Source organism: Heterodontus francisci, chromosome 38, assembly GCF_036365525.1.
Source record: "Heterodontus francisci isolate sHetFra1 chromosome 38, sHetFra1.hap1, whole genome shotgun sequence".
In the NCBI taxonomy this organism is placed as follows: domain Eukaryota; kingdom Metazoa; phylum Chordata; class Chondrichthyes; order Heterodontiformes; family Heterodontidae; genus Heterodontus; species Heterodontus francisci.
In genome coordinates this window covers 38,712,916-38,739,586 of record NC_090408.1, presented here as the reverse complement: position 1 = coordinate 38,739,586, position 26,671 = coordinate 38,712,916, and the positions used below count along the sequence as shown (strand labels likewise).

At 47.1% G+C, this 26,671-nt stretch overlaps 1 protein-coding gene across 12 annotated transcripts in view; it reads left to right on the top strand.

Annotated features, from left to right (window-relative positions):
• Positions 1 to 26,671, top strand: part of map2k5 (mitogen-activated protein kinase kinase 5) — a 352,983-nt gene that overhangs the window by 295,184 nt on the left and 31,128 nt on the right. For 11 of the 12 annotated variants that reach the window (XM_068018166.1, XM_068018162.1, XM_068018165.1 and 8 more), the window contains one exon: positions 7,517 to 7,562. The exons of the other annotated variant lie outside the window; for it this stretch is intronic. In XM_068018166.1, coding sequence (XP_067874267.1) covers positions 7,517 to 7,562 — 46 coding nt within the window. The remainder of the gene's footprint in view (positions 1 to 7,516; positions 7,563 to 26,671) is intronic. 12 annotated transcript variants of the gene reach the window in all.

The window sequence follows — 26,671 nt, the reverse complement described above, 5'->3', positions numbered from 1 at the left end:
TTGCTCCCCCCCACTCTGTGTTGCTCCCCCCCCACTCTGTGTTGCTCCCCCCCCACTCTGTGTTGCTCCCCTCCCACTCTGTGTTGCTCCCCTCCCACTCTGTGTTGCTCCCCTCCCACTCTGTGTTGCTCCCCCACTCTGTGTTGCTCCCGTCCCACTCCGTGTTGCTCCCCCCCCACTCTGTGTTGACCCCCCCCACTCTGTGTTGACTCCCCCCCACTCTATATTGCTCCCCCACTCTCTGCGTTGTGTTCTCTCTCTGTTCCCCTTTTTTCTCTTTGTCCCCCTTTTTTCACTCCGGCCTTCCCCACGCTCTCTGCTCTTCCCACTCTCTCTGCCCCCCCCCACTCTCTCTGCCCCCCCCCACACTCTGCCCCCCCCCCACACTCTGCCCCCCCCCACACTCTGCCCCCCCCCACACTCTGCCCCCCCCCACACTCTGCCCCCCCCCCACACTCTGCCCCCCCCACACTCTGCCCCCCCCCACACTCTGCCCCCCCCACACTCTGCCCCCCCCACACTCTGCCCCCCCCACACTCTGCCCCCCCCACACTCTGCCCCCCCCCACACTCTGCCCCCCCCCCACACTCTGCCCCCCCCACACTCTGCCCCCCCCCACACTCTGCCCCCCCCCCACACTCTGCCCCCCACCACACTCTGCCCCCCCCCACACTCTGCCCCCCCCACACTCTGCCCCCCCCCACACTCTGCCCCCCCCACACTCTGCCCCCCCGACACTCTCTGCCCCCCCCACACTCTCTGCCCCCCCCACACTCTCTGCCCCCCCCACACTCTCTGCCCCCCCACCACACTCTCTGCCCCCCACCACACTCTCTGCCCCCCCCACACTCTCTGCCCCCCCCACACTCTCTGCCCCCCCCACACTCTCTGCCCCCCCCACACTCTCTGCCCCCCCCACACTCTCTGCCCCCCCCACACTCTCTGCCCCCCCCACACTCTGCCCCCCCCCACACTCTGCCCCCCCCACACTCTGCCCCCCCCACACTCTGCCCCCCCCACACTCTGCCCCCCCCCACACTCTGCCCCCCACCACACTCTCTGCCCCCCCCACACTCTCTGCCCCCCCCACACTCTCTGCCCCCCCCACACTCTCTGCCCCCCCCACACTCTCTGCCCCCCCCACACTCTCTGCCCCCCCCACACTCTGCCCCCCCCCCACACTCTGCCCCCCCCCACACTCTGCCCCCCCCACACTCTGCCCCCCCCACACTCTGCCCCCCCCACACTCTGCCCCCCCCCACACTCTGCCCCCCACACACTCTCTGCCCCCCCCACACTCTCTGCCCCCCCACACTCTCTGCCCCCCCACACTCTCTGCCCCCCCACACTCTCTGCCCCCCCCACACTCTCTGCCCCCCCCACACTCTCTGCCCCCCCCACACTCTCTGCCCCCCACACTCTCTGCCCCCCCCACACTCTCTGCCCCCCCCACACTCTCTGCCCCCCCCACACTCTCTGCCCCCCCCACACTCTCTGCCCCCCCCACACTCTCTGCCCCCCCCCACACTCTCTGCCCCCCCCACACTCTCTGCCCCCCCCACACTCTCTGCCCCCCCCACACTCTCTGCCCCCCCACACTCTCTGCCCCCCCCCACACTCTCTGCCCCCCCACACTCTCTGCCCCCCCACACTCTCTGCCCCCCCACACTCTCTGCCCCCCCCACACTCTCTGCCCCCCCCACACTCTCTGCCCCCCCACACTCTGCCCCCCCCACACTCTGCCCCCCCCACACTCTGCCCCCCCCCACACTCTGCCCCCCCCCACACTCTGGCCCCCCCCCACACTCTGCCCCCCCCACACTCTCTGCCCCCCCCACTCTCTCTCTGCCCCCCCCACTCTCTCTCTGCCCCCCCCCACTCTCTCTCTACCCCCCCCCCCCCACTCTCTCTACCCCCCCCCCACTCTCTCTCTGGGCCCCCCTGTCTCTTAGCCCCACCCTCTCCTGCCCCCCCCCCCTCTTTGGCACCCCCTTTCTCTGACCCCCCCCTCTTTCTGGCCCCCCCTTCTCTGCCTTTCGCCTTCCATGGCCCCCCTCACTTTCTCTGTTCTCCTTTTTCTCTGTTCCTCTCTCTGTTTGCCTTTTTCTCTCTCTGTTCCCCTTTTTATCTTTCTCTGCCCCCCCCCTCCTCTGCCCCCCTCTCTCTCTCTCTCTGCCCCTCTCCCGCCCCCCCCCTCTCTCACCCCCTCACTCTTTCTCTGTCTCCCCCTCACTCTTTCTCTGTCTCCCTCTCACTCTTTCTCTGTCTCCCTGGCCCCCTGTATTTCTCCTTCTTTCTGACAGTTGCAGGGAGCAGGAATGCTCTGCAGATGGTTGATTTTTTTTGTTGAAAATTCGTGCTGTCAGTTTCACAGCTGACAGGCCCTGACATTGGGAACAGCCATTTTCCAACTTCAGACAGAATCGGAGTTTTCCTGTGGGTTCTGACTCTCTTTTATAAACCTGCTGGAAAACCCCGAAACTGTCCGAAGTTGGGAACAGCTGTTCCCAATGTCAGGACCTGTCAGTTGTGAAACTGACAGCGAGTTTTTTTAAAATAAGGTCTGCAAGAAGAAGCCAATGAGAAATTTCTCATCTCCAGTCACAGACCCCTGGCGAGGATGAGGACTGGCCCAGGTACAGTTTACATCTGGGGGCCGGATCCTGGCCTGCGGGCCACCTGTTAGACAACTCTGTTCTATAAGGTAGTGCCCTTCCACAAGGCAGTGCCATTGCCACTTGAGCCCTTGAGGCTGCAACCATTTAAAATAATTAGATAGCTTAAAGTCCCCTCTTGCTAATTTTTTATGTAAAAAAAAAAAATCTGGATGTGGTCTTTTCCATGATACCCAGCATTCAGGCACTATGTTGACCAGTGTGAATTGTGCTTTCCTTGGTCACTCCAGAAAATAATTAAACAAAATGATAGTGTAACTAAAATAATAGGCCTAGAAATTCAGTAGCGTCAATCATCCACAGAGTGCTAACAGCCCGCACTAAAATGGGGAGGTCCTGGGATCCTGAAAATTTGGGCCACAGACCTCATTGTCTGTAGATGGTGCAGTGGTAGGAACCTGCACAGATTTATGTGCCAATGATCAGATAATTAAGATCCTGGAATCCTGGAGGAGGAACGGCTGGGCTTTGCAGTGCTGTTGGAGGGTTGTCGGGGTCAAGGAAGAAGATTGCGGGGATCTGGCGGAGGAACAGCTGGGCAGTGGGGTTTTTTTCAATTCGTTCTTGGGATGTGAGTGTCTCTGACAAGGCCAGCATTTATTTCCCATCCCTAATTGCCCTTGAGAATACGGTGGTGAGCTGTCTTCTTGAACTGCAGCAGTCCAACTGGTGTAGGTACCCCCACAGTGCTGTTAGGGAAGGGTATCCAGAATTTTGACCCAGCTATAACGAAGGAACGGTGATGTAGTTCCAATTCAGGATAGTGTGTGGCTTGAAGGAGAACTTGCAGGTGGTGGTGTTCCCATCCATCTCCTGCCCTTGTCCTTCTAGATGGTAGAGGTCGGGAGTTTGAAAGGTGCTGTCAAAGGAGCCTTAGCAAGTTGCTGCAGTGCATCTTTTAGATGGTACACACTGCTGCCACTGTGTGCCAGTGGTGGAGGGAGTGAATGTTGAAGGTTGTGGATGGGGTACCAATCAAGCGGGCTGCTTTGCCTTGGATGGTGTTGGGTTGGAGCTGCACCCATCCAGACAAGTGAAGAGTATTCTATCATACTTCTGACTTGTGCCTTGTAGATGGTGGACAGGCTTTGGGGAGTCACATAATTCCTATTTTCTGACCTGCTATCATAGCCACAATGTTTTTATGGCTGGCACAGTTAAGATTCTGATCAATGGTAACCCCCCCCCCCCCAGGATGTTGATAGTGGGGAAATTCAGCGATGGTAAAGTCGTTGAATGTCAAGGGGTGATGGTTAGATTCTCTCGTGTTGGAGATGGTTATTGCCTGGCACTTGTGTGACACGAATGTTATTTGCCACTGATCAGCCCAAGCTTGAATTTTGTCCAGGTATTGCTGCATACGGGTACGGACTGCTTCAGTATCTGAGGAGTTGAGAATGGTACTGAACATTGTGCAGTCATCACCGAACATCCCCACTTCTGACCTTATATTGGAGGGAAGGTCATTGATGAAGTAGCTGAAGATGGTTGTGCCCAGAACCACTACCATGTAGTGGAACTCCTGCAGCGTGGTCAAGGAAGATGATCGCGGGGGTCTGGAGAAGGAATGGCTGGGCCTTGGAGTGGGATCGGAAGGCTGTCTGGGTTTGAGGAGGAAGATGATCATTGGGGTCTGCAACATTGGGCGTAGTGTGAGTACTGTCAGTGGGGCTAGGAGATCCAGATGGGGTGGGGGCTTGGTGGTTGGAGTCAGGAGTGAGGTCAGAGATCTCGGGACCATTTGTTAATTCCGTGCTGCTTAGCTTTGGTTTTCCCAGTGGCAGTTAGTGCTAATGTTGGCTGCCTCAGGTGAAAGTCGAAGTTACAAAGCTGGGGCAGACGCGAGCATTAGGCCCCTTGTTTGTATATGATAATGGCTTAATGCCTGCGTCTGACATGGGTAAAGGGTTCCTCTTGTTTGACCTTTACCCAAATAGCGTTCGGCATAGCTCGCACTAGAATTGTGCACGTGTAGTTTGGCCGCCATTTTGGACACAAAACTGCACCTGTAGTTTCTTAAATAAAAACAGAAAATGCTGGAAATACTCAGCAGGCCTGGCAGCTTCTGTGGAGCAAGAAACAGTTATCATTTCAGATCAAAGCCCCTTCATCAAAACTGGGACAAGTAAAATGTAATGGGTTTTAAGTAGGGCAAAGGGAGGAAGGTGGAAAAAGAACAAAAGGGAAGGTCCGTAATTGGGCGGAAGATGGCAGAGCCAAAGGGAGTAATAAGGTGACAGGTAAAGAGACAAAAGATGTAACCAGAGGAAGTGTGAATGGCAGAATAATGCACAGCGGCCATCTGAAAGCAAAACAAGAGAAAACTAGATTAAGACCGAAACGTGCAAAGCAAAGGAAACAAAATGGGGGTCAGAGATTACGATCCGATATTGTTGAACTCAATGTTGAGTCCAGAAGGCTGTAAAGTGCCTAATCTAAAAATGAAGTGCTGTTCCTCAAAATTGCGTTGAGCTACATCGAAACACTGCAGTAGGCCGAGGACAGAAATGTCAGAATGAGAGCAGGTGGAGAATTAAAATTGCAGGCCACCAGAAGCTCGGGTTCTTGCTGGCGGACTGACCGGAGGTGTTCCCCAAAGTGGTCACCCAATCTGCGTTTTCTTTTCCCAATGTAGAGCAGATCGAATTGTGAGCAGCAAATACAGTATGCTAAATTGAGAGAAGTACATGTAAAGTGCTGTTTCACCCTGAGGGAGTGTTTGGGGCCTTGGACGGTGAGAAGAGAGAGTGGTTAAAAGGGCAGGTGTTGCATCTCCTTGCATGGAAAGGTGCCGTGGGAAGGGACAGGGTGTTGGGGGTGATAGAAGTGTGGACCAGGGAATCATGGAGGGAGCAGTCTCTTCAGAATGATGAAAGGAGAGGAGAAGGGAAGATGTATTTGGTGGTGGCAGAAATGGTGGAGGATGATTTGTTGAATACGGAGGCTGGTGGGTGGAAGTTGAGGACAAGGGGAAACCTATCGTGGTTCTGGGAGGGAGGGGAAGGGGTGAGAGCAGAAGTGCAGAAAATGGGTCGGACTTGGTCGAGTGCCCTGTCAACCATGGTGGGTGGGGGCGGTGGCGGAATCCTCGGTGAGGAAAAAGGAAGACATATCAGAAGCGCTGGTGTGGAAGGTTGCATCATCAGAACAGATGAGTCAAAGAAACTGGGAGAATGGGATGGAGTCCATACAGGAAGTCGGGTGTAAGTATAGTCAAGGTAGCTGTGGGAGTCAGTGGGCTTATAATGAATATTTGTTGTAGCCTATCTCCAGAAATGGAGGCAGGGAAGTCAAGCAAGGGAAAGGAAGAGTCAGAGGTGGACCGTGTGAGAGAAGGGTAGAAATTGGAAGCAAAGTTTATGAAGTTTTCCAGTTCCGGGCAAGAACAGGAAATGGCACTGATACAGTCATTCATGTATCAAATAAAGAGTTGAGGGAGGGGGCCTGAGTAGGGCTGAAATAAGAAATGTTCCAAATATCCCACAAAAAGACAGATATAGCGAGGACCTATGCTGGTACCCATCGCAACACTTTTATTTGGAGGAAGTGAGATGAGTTAAAGGAGAAGTAGTTCAATGAGAGAATGTTCAGCCAGGCAGAGGAGAGTGGCGTTGGATGGAAACTGGTTGGACCTCTGTTCAAGGAAGAAACAGAAAGCCCTCAAACCGTTCTGATGGCGGATGGAAATACACAAAGATTGGAAGTCCATGGTGAAGAGGAGACAGTTAGGGCCAGGAACTTGGAAACTGTTAGTGACAGAGGGCATCAGAAGAGATGCAGGTGGGGAGAGACGGGCCAAGGGAAGAAAAAAATAGAGCCAAGACGGAAGAAATCAGTTTAGTGGGGCAGGAACAGGCTGAAACGATAAGTCTACCAAGTAAGTCCAGTTTGTAGATCTTTGGAAGGAGGTAGAAGGGGGCTGTGCGGGGTTGGAGAACTCTGAGGTTGGAGGCCATGGAGGGAAGATCGCCAGAGAAGATGAAGTCAGTGACAGTCCTGGAAACAATGGCTTGATGATCGGTGGTAGGGTCATGATCCGGGGGAGGTCGGAGGAAGTGTCAGAGAGTTAGCGATCAGCCTCTGCTAGGTAGAGGTCAGTTTGCCAGACAATTTTCTTAAAGTTCAACATCACTTAGAAAATTTGATATGTGTTTGTGTTCCCCAGCACAGCATATTGGTTGCAAGCCTGGAAAGAAAAAATGGAGTGCAAGATAATTCCAGCACAAGAGTGTGGACCTCCTGGAGCTGGATACAGGGGTGCACTGGCAGTCGCCCAAGTACTGATGGCATGTCTGCCCTCTAAGGAAATTGGTGCATAGCATTATCGGGCCTCAGAAAGACAGGAGAACAAAAATAACTAAGTTAGACACAAAACATGGCCTTCAGATTTTTTTTATACATCAACATTTTTTTTAAGTGATTCTTTGTGCTCATGAAGGTGATCAAAATTAGTGCTGTGGAAATGAAATGCTTTCCTATTTCAGACAGCATCAAGCATTTCCAGGTTATTTTTGTCCAAAATTTGGAGAACATAAGGATGGCTGGTGTGGGAAGTGAAAAGTTTACTGGGAAATTACTGTAACAATGGCCCTTATGAAGATGGGATGGAGTAGCAACAACTTTAATTCTGCATCTGACTTGAGAGTACTCAATGTACTCTGGCACTAAAAAAATTAAGAAGCACCCCAACAGGATGTAATAAAATGAAATTTTACTGAGATGTAGATTGCATGGATCCACAATCTATGTTGATTAATAATCTCTTATTCTTCTATAAAACTGTGATCATACTTCAGAATTCATAAGGATTGTGAAATAATTACTATGTTTGCTTCATACAGCATGAGAAAGTTGCCAACAGAAAGGCCTGCACCTGAAGAGCTCATGGTAAGCCATCCACTTTCTTTGCAAACTTTGAAATTATTTAGTTTTCAGATATCATTCTCAGATTTTAGAGATCTAAAAGGACTTGATGCTCAGTTCTCCTAACAGCATCTCACTAATTTTTTTTATTTTTTCATGCAATGTGATCTTAATGGATAGACCATCTTAATTCTATTTTAGTATTTTACATACATTTTTATTGAAAAATCTATTCATTTTTGTACCTATCTGAAAGATGTGCTGTTGACTCGCACCCACCAATAATTGGTTTAAGCCTGGCTGAACCCATTTCATTTGGTATCTCTTAACAGGAACCAAAAGGAAAAGGGTTTCATCCCATCTGTCTTAGCTGGATTCAAATCCAGGAACTGTAGGGATAAAGGACAAGTTGTAAGCTGTGAATAAAGCATACAATAAAAACTGCAACCAACACCACCAGCTGGTCATTCAATTCATTTAGTGCAATTGGTTGTCATATTTATCTACACAATACTCACTGTACTTCAAAAGTAATTCATTGGTATCTATATAGAGTTATATAAATGTTATTTCTTTCGCAAGAAAATAATCTATCAGTTTAAAGCAAATTTTTGGTGCTTGCTTCATGTTCTTCTGGGTGTGTTATTTGCTGGTTGCAAATTATGTGCTGACATCTAAAGCCCACAAACGTTCAGGTGGGAGCAGGTATTCTAGTTAGTCAGACATTTAAAGAAATGTTACATTGCACATGGGACACACCAATTAGCCGAGTCATTAGAGTTGCCTTTTTACAGCAAATAATTAGTACAGTTGTAGTGTTGACAGCCTGGCCTGATATGTTTAATTATGTTTCCACATGCCATTCAGGAGCTAATTTTCATTTCAATGTGTTGACAAAATAAGCAGTCATCTCATAAGAACAGTAAGAATTTCTCGGAGCTGGAAATGACATTATGCCCAACAAGTCTATCCTTTATAGATAGGTAATTTCTATTTTTCTTATTCCAGCTTTAGGGTGAAAAAGTACACCTTACTTGCTTTGCTCCTAACACAATTTTAGTCTCACATCCCCTTGTGTTTGAATTCATATCTTTCACTGTCAGAAGTTTGTGATGTTTGGATAAATTGTATTTACCTATTTGGTTGTCAATTACCTAAGTACCACCAGTCCATGAGGTATTTGGCTTATTGTAGAGTGGAGACATGGGCTGCTTTTAGATAGGCACCTGGTGTGTTCTGACCGCCAAGTGGCTTACGAATGAGCAGATCCTATATCTGCCTAAATTGTCCTCCTGTCCCTCAGCATATATGAGACATATTCTGTATTTTGACGACATTCCAACATAATACAAACCCACCACTCAGGTAGATTTCTTGTTTGGATTAATTCTGGACACTGCAATGTAAAGCAGTGGTTTATTTCTGGTTCTATTGCGCTCGTGAGTAAAGCACATGATAAAAATGGCATGTTTCCTCTCAGAATTACCTCTTGTGGGGTTAGAGTTTAAGATCAACTACAGATGATGAGATGTACAACCACATACTCAATTTTATTACTAACACGGGGTACCTCACAGCATTTGGCATAGGCATTTGCTCAGGATCTTGTGTGGATGACCAGAATTCTTTTTAATCAAGATTAAACAGGAAAATTGTGCTCAATTCCCATCATGGATTTGAATACTGTGCCAGTTTAAGAATTTTTTCTTTCACTTTCAATAACCTTTTTAATTCAGTTGGTCGTCATAGGGTTTCAGCTGAAGAAGGGAGGTGACAGAGAGGCAAAGACAGACAAGGCATAATAGCTCATGATAATCTTAATGAAATTATCTTTTTTTTAAACGAGATCACAGAACAAATTGCATTTACATAGCACCTTATTACATCTTCAGAATCATTTCAAAGTGCTTCATATACAGGAAAGAATTTCCAATTGGCGTTAGGCAGTGTTTGTTATTAACAACCTGTCTGACCTTTAATGTGATGACCCTCCCTAATTTTGTGGGTAAGTTTTCAGTGCATATTGGGCCTGGAATTGGGGGGATTGTCAGAAGGGAGTAAGAAATCCTGTTAAGCAGCCCTTAAAGAACCACTCATATCAGGTGGTGGGTAAATTTAAAGTGATGTAACCACTTAAAGGTGAATGGTTATATATGGGAATAGAAATGTTCGTAAACTTTACAAATGATGCTTCTTTTCTTCTTCTTCTTTTGGGCCTCCTTATCTCGAGAGACAATGGATACGCGCCTGGAGGTGGTCAGTGGTTTGTGAAGCAGCGCCTGGAGTGGCTATAAAGGCCAATTCTGGAGTGACAGGCTCTTCCACAGGTGCTGCAGAGAAATTTGTTTGTTGGGGCTGTTGTACAGTTGGCTCTCCCCTTGCGCCTCTGTCTTTTTTCCTGCCAACTACTAAGTCTCTTCGACTCGCCACAATTTAGCCCTGTCTTTATGGCTGCCCGCCAGCTCTGGCGAATGCTGGCAACTGACTCCCACGACTTATGATCAATGTCACACGATTTCATGTCGCGTTTGCAGACGTCTTTATAACGGAGACATGGACGGCCGGTGGGTCGGATACCAGTGGCGAGCTCGCTGTACAATGTGTCTTTGGGGATCCTGCCATCTTCCATGCGGCTCACATGGCCAAGCCATCTCAAGCGCCGCTGACTCAGTAGTGTGTATAAGCTGGGGGTGTTGGCCGCTTCAAGGACTTCTGTGTTGGAGATATAGTCCTGCCACCTGATGCCAAGTATTCTCCGAAGGCAGCGAAGATGGAATGAATTGAGACGTCGCTCTTGGCTGGCATACGTTGTCCAGGCCTCGCTGCCGTAGAGCAAGGTACTGAGGACACAGGCCTGATACACTCGGACTTTTGTGTTCCGTGTCAGTGCGCCATTTTCCCACACTCTCTTGGCCAGTCTGGACATAGCAGTGGAAGCCTTACCCATGCGCTTGTTGATTTCTGCATCTAGAGACAGGTTACTGGTGATAGTTGAGCCTAGGTAGGTGAACTCTTGAACCACTTCCAGAGCGTGGTCGCCAATATTGATGGATGGAGCATTTCTGACATCCTGCCCCATGATGTTCGTTTTCTTGAGGCTGATGGTTAGGCCAAATTCATTGCAGGCAGACGCAAACCTGTCGATGAGACTCTGCAGGCATTCTTCAGTGTGAGATGTTAAAGCAGCATCGTCAGCAAAGAGGAGTTCTCTGATGAGGACTTTCCGTACTTTGGACTTCGCTCTTAGACGGGCAAGGTTGAACAACCTGCCCCCTGATCTTGTGTGGAGGAAAATTCCTTCTTCAGAGGATTTGAACGCATGTGAAAGCAGCAGGGAGAAGAAAATCCCAAAAAGTGTGGGTGCGAGAACACAGCCCTGTTTCACACCACTCAGGATAGGAAAGGGCTCTGATGAGGAGCCACCATGTTGAATTGTGCCTTTCATATTGTCATGGAATGAGGTGATGATACTTAGTAGCTTTGGTGGACATCCGATCTTTTCTAGTAGTCTGAAGAGTCCACGTCTGCTGACGAGGTCAAAGGCTTTGGTGAGATCAATGAAAGCAATGTAGAGGGGCATCTGTTGTTCACGGCATTTCTCCTGTATCTGACGAAGGGAGAACAGCATGTCAATAGTCGATCTCTCTGCACGAAAGCCACACTGTGCCTCAGGGTAGACGCGCTCGGCCAGCTTCTGGAGCCTGTTCAGAGCGACTCGAGCAAAGACTTTCCCCACTATGCTGAGCAGGGAGATTCCACGGTAGTTGTTGCAGTCACCGCGGTCACCTTTGTTTTTATAGAGGGTGATGATGTTGGCATCGCGCATGTCCTGGGGTACTGCTCCCTCGTCCCAGCACAGGCATAGCAGTTCATGTAGTGCTGAGATGCTACTGTTGCAATAGTAATAGATGCTACAAATGATGCTACTGTTACAATAAAAACAGAAAATGCTGAAAATACTCAGCATCTGTGGAGAGAGAAAAAGAATTTATGTTTCAGGTCTATTACCTTTCATCGGAACTTACAGCATTTTCTGTTATTTCAGATTTCCAGCATCTGCAGTATTTTGTTTTTGTACTAATATTTTAATGTATATTTTAGCTTTTTCAAAGGTTGGTTGGGTTAATAAAATGGTTGTTTTACACAACAATTATGAAGGCAGGAAACCGAGACTGTCCAAACAATGGATTGCACAGCATTCCACTGCCATGTTTGATAACTCGTGACATAAAGGTGTCAAAGAATGAGCTGGTAGCATGGAGTACAGCCATCCTTGCCACTCACAAGGAGCCCTCCCCATCGGCAATATTGCACCGTATCTGAAAAGTGGTGGAGGAATCGGAATTGAGGGTGCAGCTGACTGCCCCTGCCACTGTTATTTCATATTGGCTGGATTTGTATTTTTAGCAGATCACATAGCACTGCATCTGGCTGCCTGCTGCCCCAGGGTTTGTGTAGCTAATTCTACAGGTCACTGCCAGGAAGTTGAGCCTTTGTCTATAAATGTGGGTAGAGGGTAATGGCAGATGGGTGTAGTCTGTGTCTGGTCCAGGCTGATGCACCTGTCATCCTTCCATTGCTCTTTTCTTTGAGAAAGTTGTCTAGCTGTGTCTTTTTTTCCATTCTGGAATACTACACACAGCACATTTTGAAAAGCTTGCAATCAGTGTGCCACTTGTGATTATTGGTTGTTTTTTTGTTCTGTTCATGCTTGGTTTTACTTGTTTTTTTGGTCAGAGTCCCATAGACTTTGTTTATTGTAATATGCCAGTGGGAGCAACTGCAATATGAATAAGCCATCTGATACATTTTTTTTCTTTGAACTCAGGTCAAAAAAGTCAGCTGCAAGAAAATCGTGCTGCCTCCAGCCAAAAATAGGGCAATATGTTTGTAATCAGAAAATTGGGTTTAATCAGCAGAATAGCTTCAGTAGTAGCATATGTAAAACATTTTCAATAAAATTATTTGAAAGGAACAAGTATAATAGTTAATAAAATTCCCTTCCAAATGTAGAATTCTAAAAAAGAAGCTGCCTTATCTCATTAGTAATATCGTAAATGCCTTCTCTTCTCGACAACTACAACAACAACTTATATTTACATAGCACTATTAACATAATAAAACATCACAAGCCGCTTTACAGAAGCATTATGAAACCAAGTATGACACCGAGCCACAAATGGACATATTAGGTCAGATGACCAACAGTTTGGTTAAAGAGATAGATTTTAAGGAGTGTCTTAAAGGAGGAAAGCAAGGTGGAGAGGCAGAGTGGTATAGGGAGGGTATTTCAGAACTTGGGACCTACGCAGCTGAAGGTGCAGCCACCAATGGTGAGCAATTAAAATCAGGGATGCACAAGAGGCCAGAATTAGAGGAGCACAGATATCTTGGAGGGTTGTGGAGCTGAAGGTGATCACAGACACAGGGAAGGGTGAGGCCTTGAACGAATTTGAAAACAGGATGAGAATTTTAAAATCAAGGCGTTCCTTGACCAGCCTGTGTGGGTCAGCAAGCACAGGGGAGATAGGAGAACGGGATTTAGTGGGAGTTTAGTCATGGGGCAGCAGAGTTTTAGATGACTTCAAGTTTGCGGAGAGTAGAAGATGGGAGACCAGCCAGTCGTGTGTTGGAATAGTCAAGTCTAGAGGTAGCAAAGGTATGAATGAGGGTTTCAGCAGCAGATGAGCTGAGTCTGGGGAAAAGTCGGGCCATGTTACAGAGATGGAAATAAGTGGTCTTAGTGATGGCATGAATGTGAGGTCAGAAACTCATCTTGGGGTCAAATGTGATACCAAGGTTGCGCACAAGTACTTAAATCTGAGACTGTTGCCAGGGAAAGCAATGGAGTTGGTAGCTAGGGAATGGAGTTGGAGAGGGGAACTGAAAACAATGGCTTCAGTCTTCCCAATATTGAATTGGAGGAAATTTCTGCTCATCCAGTACTGGATGTTGGATAAGCAGTCCAATAATTTAGCAACAGTGGAGGAGTTGAGAGAAGTGATGGTGAGGTAGAACTGAGTGTCGTCAGCATACATGTGAAAACTAACACCGTGCTTTCAGATGGTGTCGTCGAGGTGCAGCATGTAGACGAGAAACCGGAGGGGGCCAAAGATAGCTCCTTGTGGGTCACCAGAGGTAACGGTGCGGGAGCAGGAGGAGAAGCTATTGCAAGTGGTTCTTTGGCTACAATTGGATAGATAAGAATGGAACCAGGTCAGAGCAGTCCCACCCAGCTGGACGACAGTGGAGAGGCATTGGAGGAAGATGGTGTGGTCAACCGTGTCAAAGACTGCAGACAGGTCAAGAAGGACAAAGAGGGAAAGTCATTTGTGACTTTGATAAGAATTGTTTCGGTACTGTGGCAAGGGCAGAAACTTGATTGGAGGGATTCAAACATGGAGTTCCAGGAAAGATGGGAACAGATTTGGGAGGCAACAACACATTCAAGGACTTTGGAGAGGAAAGAGAGGTTCAACCATCGATACAGTGCAGCAGCAAATAAAGTTATGCTTTGCAACAATACTGCCCATTGGTATGGTGAAAATATGAAGTGCTCCTAATGCCAAACAGGGCAAGTGGCTGCATGCATCACAACAGAACAATAAAATGCCAAAGTTGACATTTCCAGGATCCACCATGTTTACTCTAGGAACATAGGATCAGGAGTAGGCCATTTAAACCTTCGAGCCTGGTTCCACCATTCAGTGAGATCATGGTTGATCTGCAACCTAACTCCAATTAAGTTATGCTTAAGTTAGTGAGTACAAGAGAATGCATTGTAATTTCAAGGCAAAAACTATGCCAAATGTTGTCCACTGACCTCTCTCTAACGGCAAACTTTTGGTAATCCTATCTGAAATAAACCTGCACATACAATTGGCAGAGTCTGTTGCAAACATTCACCAAACAGTAGGAACTCTCAAGAAAATTTGGCACTATTTGTTACTGTCAGTAGTTTTCATTGCTGTGCAAAATTTGTATCTGCCTTATGATATATCGTAGCCTTGTTTGGCAAGCTACTGAGAAATTCCTAAAAAAGCAGGTCACTCAGCACCATTAGAAGGAAAAGACAAGTTAATGTTTCAAATAGAAGCCAGAAACTTAACTCATCTTTTCCCTTTATGGATGCTAACTAACCTGCTATGTATTTCCCACATTGTGTTTCTGTTTCAGATTTCCAATGTTTGCAGTTTCTTTGTACAATAAAGAGAAAACCCAGCTCTTGCTTTTTGACTCAATGCAGTCCAAAGGCAGTTAGCCCATTGGAACTTGATAAAATGGTCTTCTCTCTGGTAGAATCCATCCTCTGCAAATGAGGAAGATGGTTTTGGCCATCAGCATTGTGACTCAAGCCACAACACAAGAAAGGCTAATGCTGAAAATCAGAGTCTGTGTTTATGGAATACAAGAATTACTGCAGCTATTTGTTTCATTCCAAAAAATGGTCTGCACTAAATACATCTATAAAACCTCCTACATTAATTCAGCAGCTTGCAGAACACCTTCCCTGGTGCTGTCGTCACCTGATTCCTTGTCCCTTGTATATAGAAATTCAAGGGCAGCATTAGCTATCACTTCTGGAACTATTGTTTCTAAAATGCGGGTTAACAAAATGAGAAATTTGACTTGCCCACTTATGTTCAATACAATTTCTGTATCACTTATGGTACTCAGCAACATATATCCTTGCTAAACCTGTCTCTGACTACACCTATTGTATACCACCTAGTACAAATAAATATATATTATTTTTTATCTATTTATTTATATATTAGATAAATATATCTAGATCATTTGACCTATTTGACAGGTTTCATACAGTAGCATAGGCAGGCAGGAGGGAACTGAGATGGAGACTGGACTCTCCCATTGCCTCCCACCCTGTCAGCTCACTGACATTTACATACAGTAGGCATTAGATAGGCAGCCAATGTAAGTCTTAATGGGGGAGGAAGTTTACCTGAGGCATAAATATCAGAGTAAGCCCTGCTGCTTGATTTTGCCCTTTTTTTCTCCACCATCCCATCCAATTTTGACTGGAATAACAGAAGAATATCCAGGCCGACCTTTTTGCACTCAAGTCCATATGCCATTGTGTTTCCATGCCCTCAAAGATGGCACCTCTGATCATGTGATCAACCATTATATAATTGTTTGTCTTTTTAAAACATATGAGTACAATATTTGTATAAGGCCATTTTAGGGATTTGTCAAGTTCCCCGTTGACACCAAGACATTTTAACATCTAGCTTTTTTGCAGCATCTATCCCACTGATTTTTGTTTAAAGCTGTGGGTCTATAAAAATGATCTGCATGTAAAATATAAATAAAACACAGGATTTACAACCTGCCATTTATAATCCTATAGGGTTTCTGCCAGCCAAAAGAACAAGCCTTTATGAATTGTAGAGAATTCTACAAGATTTTATCATGTTCATTTTGAAGATAGACTCACGAGTAGCTGGTAAAGAGCTGGAGTCTGCAGGGCTTTCAGGGAGCTGCTGTCAGCTTTGAGGCAGTCTTCACTGATTGTAAATGACATCCAGCAAGCAGGAGGAATGCTGCAGGAGAATAATTCCCAATAGGTCATTTATTCAGCACTGTTTGTGGATTTGACAATGAACAAGCTGTTAAGAATATCTGTGGCATCCAGCAGAACTAGTAAATAATAATTATACTGTGCCTCTCCTCAGTTTATCCCCTGGTGTTATTTTTGTTGCACTCTTCTATACTGCTTGAAATATTTCTTCTCTGGAGCAGATGAAACTGCTGTTGTATTTAGCACGTTTGTTTTAAAGTCACTTTTTCTAATCAAGTGGTAGGTAGCCATTATAATTCAAATACAAGTAGTTCTGACCATTTTAAGTGGCAACATTGTGAGTTTGTTAATTACATTTCTGGAGTAAAGCCCCTTTTCAGCAAAGACACAATCTTTACTAGGAGAAATTGCAGCACAAATATAAATCAGAGCTTATAAGTGCAATGCAGTTTCATTTACTCAGCAGTTTGATGAAATTTGGGAGCATTTTTGCACCTCTGAAATGGTTTGAATCAATCCAAAATAAACCATTTATTGCCATTCAGTTGAGGCTGGTTTGCATACATGCTTCTTGTTCAATAGGATTCAGGCATTAATCCGCCATTTGTGAACCTGGGTCCTTTCACCTCGAGGGGAGAAATTTGTCATAAAAGTGTAAAGTTGTGGAAACTGCACAGACTTAAATAAGCAATTTAAAACACTAAGCTCACCCTGAAATGACTAATGTTTCACTAAAAATGCATTGTGGTGATTAAATTCAAGCCAACATTTATGCGTCCGGTTTAAATAAGTGCTGGGAAAATTGTGGTTTTGCTGGGTGGTGCCTCAGTTCAGTGAGTTGCATCAATGCCTCAGTTCAAACTCTAAACAACCATAACTCAAAAACCGAGGTTGAATGCCATGTGCCGTTGATATGTGAATGAAATAATAAAAAGAAACCGGGATTGCTGAAGATAAGAAATTTGGAAGTGCACAGTAGGGACCATAAGCATTTGAAAGAGAACAGCATTTTGGGTGGCACCCTTTCACACTTGGACAGTGTTCCGGGGCACAGCCAGTAACCCAACAGGAGCCATGATCACTTTCAGGAGAAGAGAGGATAAAATTGGGGAAGTGGGTGCATTATTATAACTTCTTTAAGTGATTCAACAGGACAATGTTTAATTTCATTAGAATGCCAAGGCCCAGTCTCAGTTATCAATTTCAGCTGAAAAGCTTACTTTTTTTTTGTTCTTAGTGTGTGAGTAACCTTTGTCTAACTATCTGAAGAAGGTGGGGGGGGGGCTGCCTTCTTGGGCAGAATTGTTTGTATTACTGAGGAATTGCTAAGCTACTTCAGAGGGCATTAAGAATCAACCACATAGCGTGTACCAGAGTCACATTTAAGCCACACTGGCTAGAGGTGGCAGGTTCTCTTCCAATGGTATTGGTGAACCAGTTGAATTTGTTAACATTTAGGTCATTTTGTTTGCCAACCCACAGATGAACAAAGTTATTGAATTCAGTTCACAACTTCCTGTGACAGGATGGCAAGACCTCTGGTTTGGTAGTCCAGTACCATAACCACTCACTTCAATATAACAAGATTATGTAAGCTAACATCAGCTAAAGATTAGAAGAGTTGTCATGAAGATCATGTGATTGACTAATGAATTTCAACATCGCTCAAATAGGATTTAATATTAATGAAGATGTGGGCTGGGAAAAGTCAGGGGGAAACGATTAATGCAAAACTGCTCTCCCACTGGTTCAGTAAGTAAATTCGCTGAGCCATAAAGACCAGAAGGTTTCAAATGGTTTGCATTGAGTTACCTGCTGTCAGCTGGGTTGACAATAAGGATGTGTGATTGGCTTCAGTGCCTTTCAGCTAGGCAGGCGTTAGAAAGGGTTCTCACTCCTGATTGCTATCTGGTTATCTCTGCTGGTAAATGCACATGTGTGCACCTCAGATGAGGGCAATTTTTGGCTCAGCTGTCATGCTCTCTGCAATCAACTATCCTTTCCACATTCACTAGGCTCAAATGTGGATGGTCACTCGGTGAAGTACCAGGGGCAGCTTGCTACATTCCCAGGAAAGATGGAGAGCAAATTTAAGAAAGAACAAAATGAATACAAAATGTTTTCAGTTGTTTTCACTTCTTGGATGTATGCCGTCAGCAGGCTGGTGATGGCATCTTGTAACTACACACTTGGCTGTTGTGGCCTTTTAATTGTTGCTCTGTTGCTCCCATGCAGCAGAAAATCAAATGAAACCATTTGAAATTTGCCAGCAGATAATTTTGGACAGTAATTCACTTCCTTCTGGAACGAATAGGAAGCATAACCTCCCAATATTGAAACGAACTGTCATCTAAACATTGCAGTATTGCAATTAAAGAGGGAATTTTGCATTAGCAGCACTTTGAAAAAATTATGTTCTACTGCACCGACCCCAATTTTTTCCCCTTGTCAAGATGGTTACTTGTGTGCAAGTACTGTTCAAGGGTGCCAGTAATCTTCCAGTACCTTACCCAAACTACCATTTCTCATGCACGCTCGGACTATTTAACTATGGAGCAACATAAGTGAGTCCAAACTTTCCACGCTGTTTTTTTCTGTTTTTCCCCCACAAGCCCATGGATGCTGAGACCCAGGGGCAGAATTTTTAGGTCCCAATGGGGGAGGGTGCGAAAATTCACGCCACTGGCCGGCCTGCCAACTCCCTAGCTCCATCCCACCCCCAGGCCATTTTCCCAGAACTTTCCAGTCGGCCTGCAGTTCCTCATAGACATCGGGGAACGGGGTAGCTGCCTGGAGGCGGCCTCCAAGCATCTGACTGGGGTACCAGCACTCCAGGTAGGCTCAGAGGCCCTCCCACCTGGCTGGCTTTAGCTGCAGAGGCAGGCCACCTCGCCCCCTTCCCCCACACACCCCCAGTGATGGTGAACCTGCCCTCAAACCACTAATTGGCCAATTAGGGAAAAATCACAGATGAGTGACTGTTCCCCACACAGTGCAGGCTTTCAACCCCCATTTGAGTCTGACAGTGGGGTCCTGAAGCCCGCGGGGAAAATTCTGCCCGTTACATGAACTATTTTGCTGCCTGGGCTAAAATTGAATACCTCAGTACATACTGGGATTAATTGATTAGGTTTGTCCTGTAGTTTAAAAATCATACATAACAGTACAGTTGCCCGCCCGTTCATTTATAGCACTGTTTAAGGTTAACAAAAATAAACTGACTGTTGGTAATTTTCAGGCTTCTCTAATTTACCATTTCAAATTGTATTCACCTTTGTAAGGATTGCTTCACCACTGTTGGAAGAAAAACTCAGTTCAACTATCTTTAGTACATACGATGACTTACATAAAAATATTCAGGCTGGCTCTGAACCCAGTGCATCAACCACTCTGAGGTGTATTAATTGTATTTTCTAGAAGCTCACGAAAGCTGGCTGCCATTTAATGGAATCTATGCATAGAACAGAATTAGGTCACAAAGAAACCCTGCATCTAATGTTTCGATCAATGTGTTGACTAATACTTTATCAGAGACACTTGATTACCTTGTACTGATTCAATTCTTATTCTGTTGGGAGCCATTGTGTTGCAAGAGAATACGCACTGCTTTCATATTAAAAATATAGGCCCAATCTATCTGCATGTAAATGTAAGAATCCACAGCTGGAAATTTTTATATGTGTTGATTTATGAATAATACATATCAAATTTGCCACTTGCCTGGATGGGTGCAGCTCCAACAACACTCAAGAAGCTGGACACCATCCAGGACAAAGCAACCCTCTGGATTGGCACCCCATCCACCACCTTCAACATTCTCTCCCTTCACCACCGACACACAGCGGCAGCAATGTGTACCATCTACAAGATGCACTGCAGCAACTCACAAAGGCTCCTTTGACAGCATCTTCAAAACCCACAACCTCTACCACCAAGAAGGACAAGGGCAGCAGATGCATGGGAACACCACCACCTGCAAATTCCCCTCCAAGCCGCACACTATCCAGACTTGGAACTATATCGCCATTCCTTCACTGTCGCTGGGTCAAAATCCTGGAACTCCCTTCCTAACAGCACCGTGGGTGTACCAACACCCCAAGGACTGCAGTGTTTCAAGAAGGCGGCTCACCACCACCTTCTCGAGGGCAAGTAGGGATGGGCAATAAATGCTGGCCTAGCCAGTGATGCCCACATCCCATGAACAAATTTTTTTAAATGGCTTATTGTAAATAATTGATTTTTTTTTTGTGTATACTGATGCACTTATGTTCTGCAATGCGCCATCTAAAGTATTGCAATTGTTACAGGCTGAAAAGTTAGTATGAAGCACATGCATCTGATGAAGCCACCTGCCCCCACCCCTTCCTCAGTCACGACCATAGCCTAAACCTTTCTGATTTCTCTTTTTTCACTTTTCTTCTCTTTCTCTCTTCTGCATCTGCTTAAAATTGTTCACCACTATTTGGTTGGTTGGTTTGTTGGCATCCTTCCATCTACATAAGATGATGGACATGCAGCAAACAATCCATTTAGGTGGGGTGTCTTCTCTTTGCTGATGGCTGTGAAGGCCAATCCTTGAGAGGCAGGTTCTGCCACAAGTGCTGCACGTGAAGCTGCCAAGTGACGCTGTGAATTGTTTTTGCCGTTGGTACCTGTAGCCAAGCTGTGATAGCTACTGGGGTCATCGTGGTAGTGCACACCAGTCCACAAAATGTGTTGCTATTTCCCTCTTTCACCAGCAAGTGACTCCCAGGTGTGACAGTCGACATTTAGGGCCTTAATGTCACGCTTGCAAGCAACTTTGAAGCGGAGCTTTGGGGGCCCCACTGGTCATCTGGCCCCGGTTACCTCGCCATACAGAAGGTGCTTGGGTATGCGACCATCTTCCATCCTGCAGAAGTGTCCAATCCACTGGAGCTGTCACTGTTTGATTAGTGCCAACACACTTGGGAACTCTGCCTTTGAGAGGACTGCCACATTTGTGATTTTGTCCTGCCAGGATATGCCCATAATGTGCCGCAGACAGTGAAGATGGAAAGTATTGAGCATCTTTTCCTTGTAGCTGTATGGTAAAGGTGCTGGATTATGCCCAGATTCCATAATGTGTCTGACACCCATACGATGTGGCTCAAGAGGCTATTCTTCACATGTGAGTATTGGCAGATTCAAGCCTGGATCACTCCTTGCCCTTGCAAACTTTCCAGGGATCATAGCAGAAGCACCTTCTGATAGTTTGTTTTTTTTTTTGGTTCTTTCCCCCACCCAAATAAAGTAAGGACATAAAAAATCGGAGCAGGAGTCGGCCATTTGGTCCCTCAAATGTGCTCCGTCAGTCAATAAGATCATGACTGATCTGATCATGGCCTTAAATCCACTTTCCTGCCCGCCCCCCATAAGCCTTGACTCCCTTATAGATCAAAAATCTGCCTAACAGTCTTGAAGATATTCAGTGACCCAGCCTGCAACTCTCTGGGGTAGAAAATTCCAAAGAGTAGTAATTTAGGAGACTAGTTCTCCTAATATAGACTGGAGAAAAGGATAGGGAAGGAGACGAATTTCTGATATGTGCACAGGAGAACTTCCTTGATCAATGTGTCTTTTTTCCCAAAAATATACTTCATTTATAAAAATCTGTTAAAAAAAAAAATACATTACAAAACAGTTCCAAGTTGACATTCCAGAAAGTGCAAAACAAATCAGTTTCCTTCAATACAGAACGTGAGTTGCCTCACAACCCTTCCATTCTATTTTAGGGGCAATGTACATTTGCATTACACAGCAAAACCATATTTTGGGTGCATATGGCGGGCAGCCATAAAGGCGGGGCTAAAGTGTGGCAAGTCGAAGAGACGTAGCAGGTGGCAGGAAAAAAGACAGAGGCGCAAGGGGAGAGCCAACTGTGTAACAGCCCCGACAAACAAATTTTTCTGCAGCACCTGTGGAAGAGCCTGTCACTCTAGAATTGGCCTTTATAGCCACTCCAGGCACTGCTCCACACGCCACTGACCACCTCCAGGCGCTTACCCATTGTCTCTCGAAATAAGGAGGCCAAAGAGAGAGAAGAGACAGCCCGAGGGGTTTTACACAAGTTCCAGCCCCTCGTTTCACTATGGCAGGAGGACCTTACACTGTAGCCTTTCCCCATTGAGCCTTTGTAGCGTCTACCCCAGGCTTTAGTGTGCCCCTCAGCACGTAGTCCAGGACCTTGGAATGTGCCAGTCTGCAACACTCGGTCGTGGACAATTCTTTGCACTGGAAGACCAGCAAGTTTCAGGCAGACCAAAGAGCGTCTTTCACCGAGTTGATGTTCATCTCGGTGTACGTCTCTCGGAACAGACCGTAAAGCACAGACTCCTGTGTTCCTGAGCTGCCACAACTGCTTTGCAAAGACACATTCCAGAAGGAGGTGGGCAACAGTCTCTTCCCCACCACTGTCACCTCGAGGGCAGTATGCAGAGGTGCTGAGATTCCGGGGTGCAGCAAGGATCTGATGGGGAGGGCCCTTCTCACCACCAGCCAAGCTACGTCTAGGTGCTTGTTTGAAAGTTCTGGTGATGGGGCATTCTGCCAAATGACTTTGGCAGTCTGCTCGGAGACCCATCCAACAAGCTCCACCATCTCTTTTTCCCATAGGGTCTTGAGGACATTCCGTGCAGACCACTGCCTGATGGATTGGTGGTCAAAGGTGTTTTTCTGCACAAACGTTTCCACGAAGGATAGTTGGTACGGCATGGTCCAACTGGGTGGAGGTTTCCGCGGTAATGTGTCCAGACCCATCCTTCATAACGCCGGGGACAGATAGAACTTCAGCACGTAGTGACACTCGATGTTTGCGTACTGGGGATCTACGCACAGCTTGATGCAGCCGCACACAAAGGTGGCCATCAGGATGAGGGCGATGTTTGGTACATTTTTTCCCCCTTTAGAGGTTTGACCATCGTGTCCCTCTGGACACGGTGCATTTTGGATCTCCAGATAAAGCGGAAGATAGCTTGGGTGACCGCCATGGCGCAGGAGTGGGGTATGGGCCAGACTTGCGCCATGTACAGTAACAAAATGAGCGTCTCACATCTGATGACCAGGTTCTTACCCACAGTGGAGAGGGAACGCTGCTCTCACATGCTCAGTTTATGGTGTACCATGGCTTCTTGCTCCTTCCAGGTTTTGGCGCACGCCCCAGCCCCTCTGAACAATATCCACAGCACCTTCAGGTAGTCTGACCTGACGGTGAAGGGAACAAAGGATTTGTCAGCACAGTTCCCAAAGAACATGGTTTCGCTCATGCCGCTATTTAATTTTGCTCCCGAAGCCAATTTGAACTGTTCGCAGATGCTCATCAGCCTGCGAACAGATAGCTGATCCGAGCAGAAGACAGTGACATCGTCCTTGTACAAGGCGCCTTTGACCCGAGTGCCTCCGCTGCCTGGGATTGTCACCCTGCTTATGTTAGCATCCTTCTTAATGGACACAGCAAAAGGTTCGACACAACAAGCAAACAGGTTTGATCGGGAAACTTTCTGATTCCCACCCATTGATTAAGACTGCGCTACTGATGTTTGTGTAGAGCATTTGGATGCAATTGCAGATTCCTCCCCAAACCTCATTTTGGAGAGCACATCCATCATGTATGTGTGTAATATCCTGTCAAAAGCCTTCTCCTGGTTCAATCTGATGAGGCAGGTGTCCACCCCCCTGTCCCTTACATAGACGATCGTATCCCTGAGTAGCACAAGACTATCGAAGAGCTTCCTGCCGGGTACAGTACAGGTTTGATCAAGGTGAATCACCAACTCCAGAGCAGACTTGTCCCGACTGGCGATGACTTTAGACAGAATCTTGTAGTCTATATGAAGCAGTGAGATGGGCCACTGATTTCTGCCCTCTCCGCCTTCCACTTGTAGATGAGGGTGATGATGCCTTACCTCATGGATTCTGACATGCTGCCGGCCAGAAGCATGCTCTCGTATACTTCTTGCAGGATGGGCCTATCCAGTCCCACACGGTCGAATACAACTCAACCAGTAAGCTGTCGCTTCCAGGAGTTTTACTCGTCTCGAAGGACCTGATGGCCTTTGTCGGCTCATCCAGAGTTAGTGGTTTGTCCAGACTCTCCCGCATGCTGTCATTCTAAGACCTCCATGATAGATGACAGGATGGACTGGGAGGCCATGCTGTTCATGGGCTTCACGTCGTACAGCCCAACATAAAAGGATTCGCTAATCCTTAGTATATCAGACTGCAATGACATTAGTGAGCCGTCCTCTTCCTTCTGGCTTCTGATCACAGAGCTCTCTCTGTGTACCTTTTGGAAGAAGAAACAGGAGCACGTCTCATCCTGCTCAACGGAGCGGATTCTGGACCGGAAGATGATCATGGAGGCTTCGTGCCAAAGAGCGAGGCCTGCTGGCTCTTCACCTCTTGGAGATCCTCCTTGACCTCGACCACCATCGACTGCAGACAGAGCAGATTCTGCACTCTTTTCTGGAGTTGGGACATTTCCCTCTGTCTCTCTCACCTTCTGAAGACCTTTGAGGATAAAGAACCTCTTGATGTTCACCTTGATCGCTTCCCACCAGTGCACCAGAGACTCAAAGAGGGGTTTCACAGTTCTCCAATCTTTGTAATTCCTTTTGAGTTCCTCAATGTTCTCTGGGGTCAGCAGTGTTATGTTCAGCTTCTATGTCCCCCTGCCAACCCGCTGGTCGTCCTGTAAGAGGCAGTGGTCAGAGAAGAACACAGGCTTGACATCGGTGGATCTGACCGTGAATGCACGGGACACAAACAGGAAGTCAATCCTGGAATGGGCAGAGCTGTCCGGTGTTGACCAGGTGTATCTGTGCTGTGCTCCGTCTGCAGAGCTGTTTGGCATCTTTAACTGTTTCCATTAGGAATCTGGACATACTGTCAAGTTTGCTGTCGTCACTGCCGGATCGTCCAGTAGCATCAATGATGCAGTTGGGGTCACCGCCTAGAATGACTGGCTGCTGGAGGACGGTCAGCTGCTCACTGTATTGGACTGGGGTGTACACATTGATTAACCAGAGCGGAGCATTGCTGTACATTACGTCAGCTACGAGGAGGCAACCACCTTGTTAACTTCAGAGATGGTGAAGTTTCCTCCCCACAGCAGAATAGGGCGGCACAGTGGCGCAGTGGTTAGCACCGCAGCCTCACAGCTCCAGCGACCCGGGTTCGATACTGGGTACTGCCTGTGTGGAGTTTGCAAGTTCTCCCTGTGTCTGCGTGGGTTTCCTCCGGGTGCTCCGGTTTCCTCCCACATGCCAAAGACTTGCAGGTTGATAGGTAAATTGGCCATTAGCAATTGCCCCTAGTGTAGGTAGGTGGTAGGGAAATATAGGGACAGGTGGGGATGTGGTAGGAATATGGAATTAGTGTAGGATTAGTATAAAATGGGTGGTTGATGGTCGGCACAGACTCGGTGGGCTGAAGGGCCTGTTTCAGTGCTGTATCTCTAAACTAAACTAATACCCAGGCCAGAGGTATGGGAATCATTTCCCCCTGACCATATCAATGGCCCGTGGGACCACCATCGCGACTGTTGCCTGTAAGTGCTGAGGTGCAGTATTCCACACTCCTGCAGAAACAGTAGGTCAGCTTTGACCTGGCAAGGTAACCCAAGGTCGAAACACAGCATTTAGTGGATTTAATGCTATGCACGTTAATGGAAGCAATGTTTATACCCATTTAAAACTGGATATTGCTTACCACGCCATGTGTCCTTACTAGTCCCAGTCCTTGGGTATGTTCCTGCATACCCATAGTGTGCACAAGCTGTTGCACATTTATGGACTCAGAAAACCCTTCTGGTCACTCACGGGGGGTTTGTTCCGCTGGGGTGACATCGGGAGGGTCAGCAGCAAAGTTTGGACTGTCCTCTGCTGGTGATGTCTTTCCCCTCTGTTCTTCCTCGAAGATGTTTCTGCTCCTGGCTTCCCGGAGCTGGAGTGCACTGGACGCTTCGCTACTCTCGTTCTGCTGGAGCTGGGGTGCACTGGGCATCACACTGGGTTCAGTGCTTTGAGGTTGGGGCGTGCCAGGCCCATCGCTGCTTCCAGTGCCACAGAGCTGGGGGGCTTTCTCTTCCAGCTCCTTTGCGTTTTGCCGCTTCTTTTGCATGCGCCGTCTTTCCGGCCCTTCCTCATCCGATGAGGAGCAGCTACCGTAGTCTGTCTCAAACGGTAGCCACCTCTTGCCACTGGTTTGGGTGGTGACCTGTTCTTTTTTGGGGGGCTTCTTCTTTGTGGTTTTCCTTTTGACCACTTGCCACTCATCCGGTTGCCCCACTGCTGCGTCATCATGCATGGATTCTATCTGTTGAGGAGGAGTTTCCGGGCATGGGGTAGGTGTTGGGTCGCTGGTTGCAGCTGCCTCCCCTTTCCTCTCCTTCTCAGACGGATTTTCCTCGCTGCGGGGAGGGTTGCTGGTCTCCTTTGCAGCATGAGGCGCATTCACCGTTCCTTCCTCCAGCCTTTGCTTGGACCTTGCTGCCTATGCATAACCGAGGCAGCGCTTGGGGCAGGTCTTGTAGAGATGGCCTGCCCCACCACACAGGTTGCACCACTTATTCTGT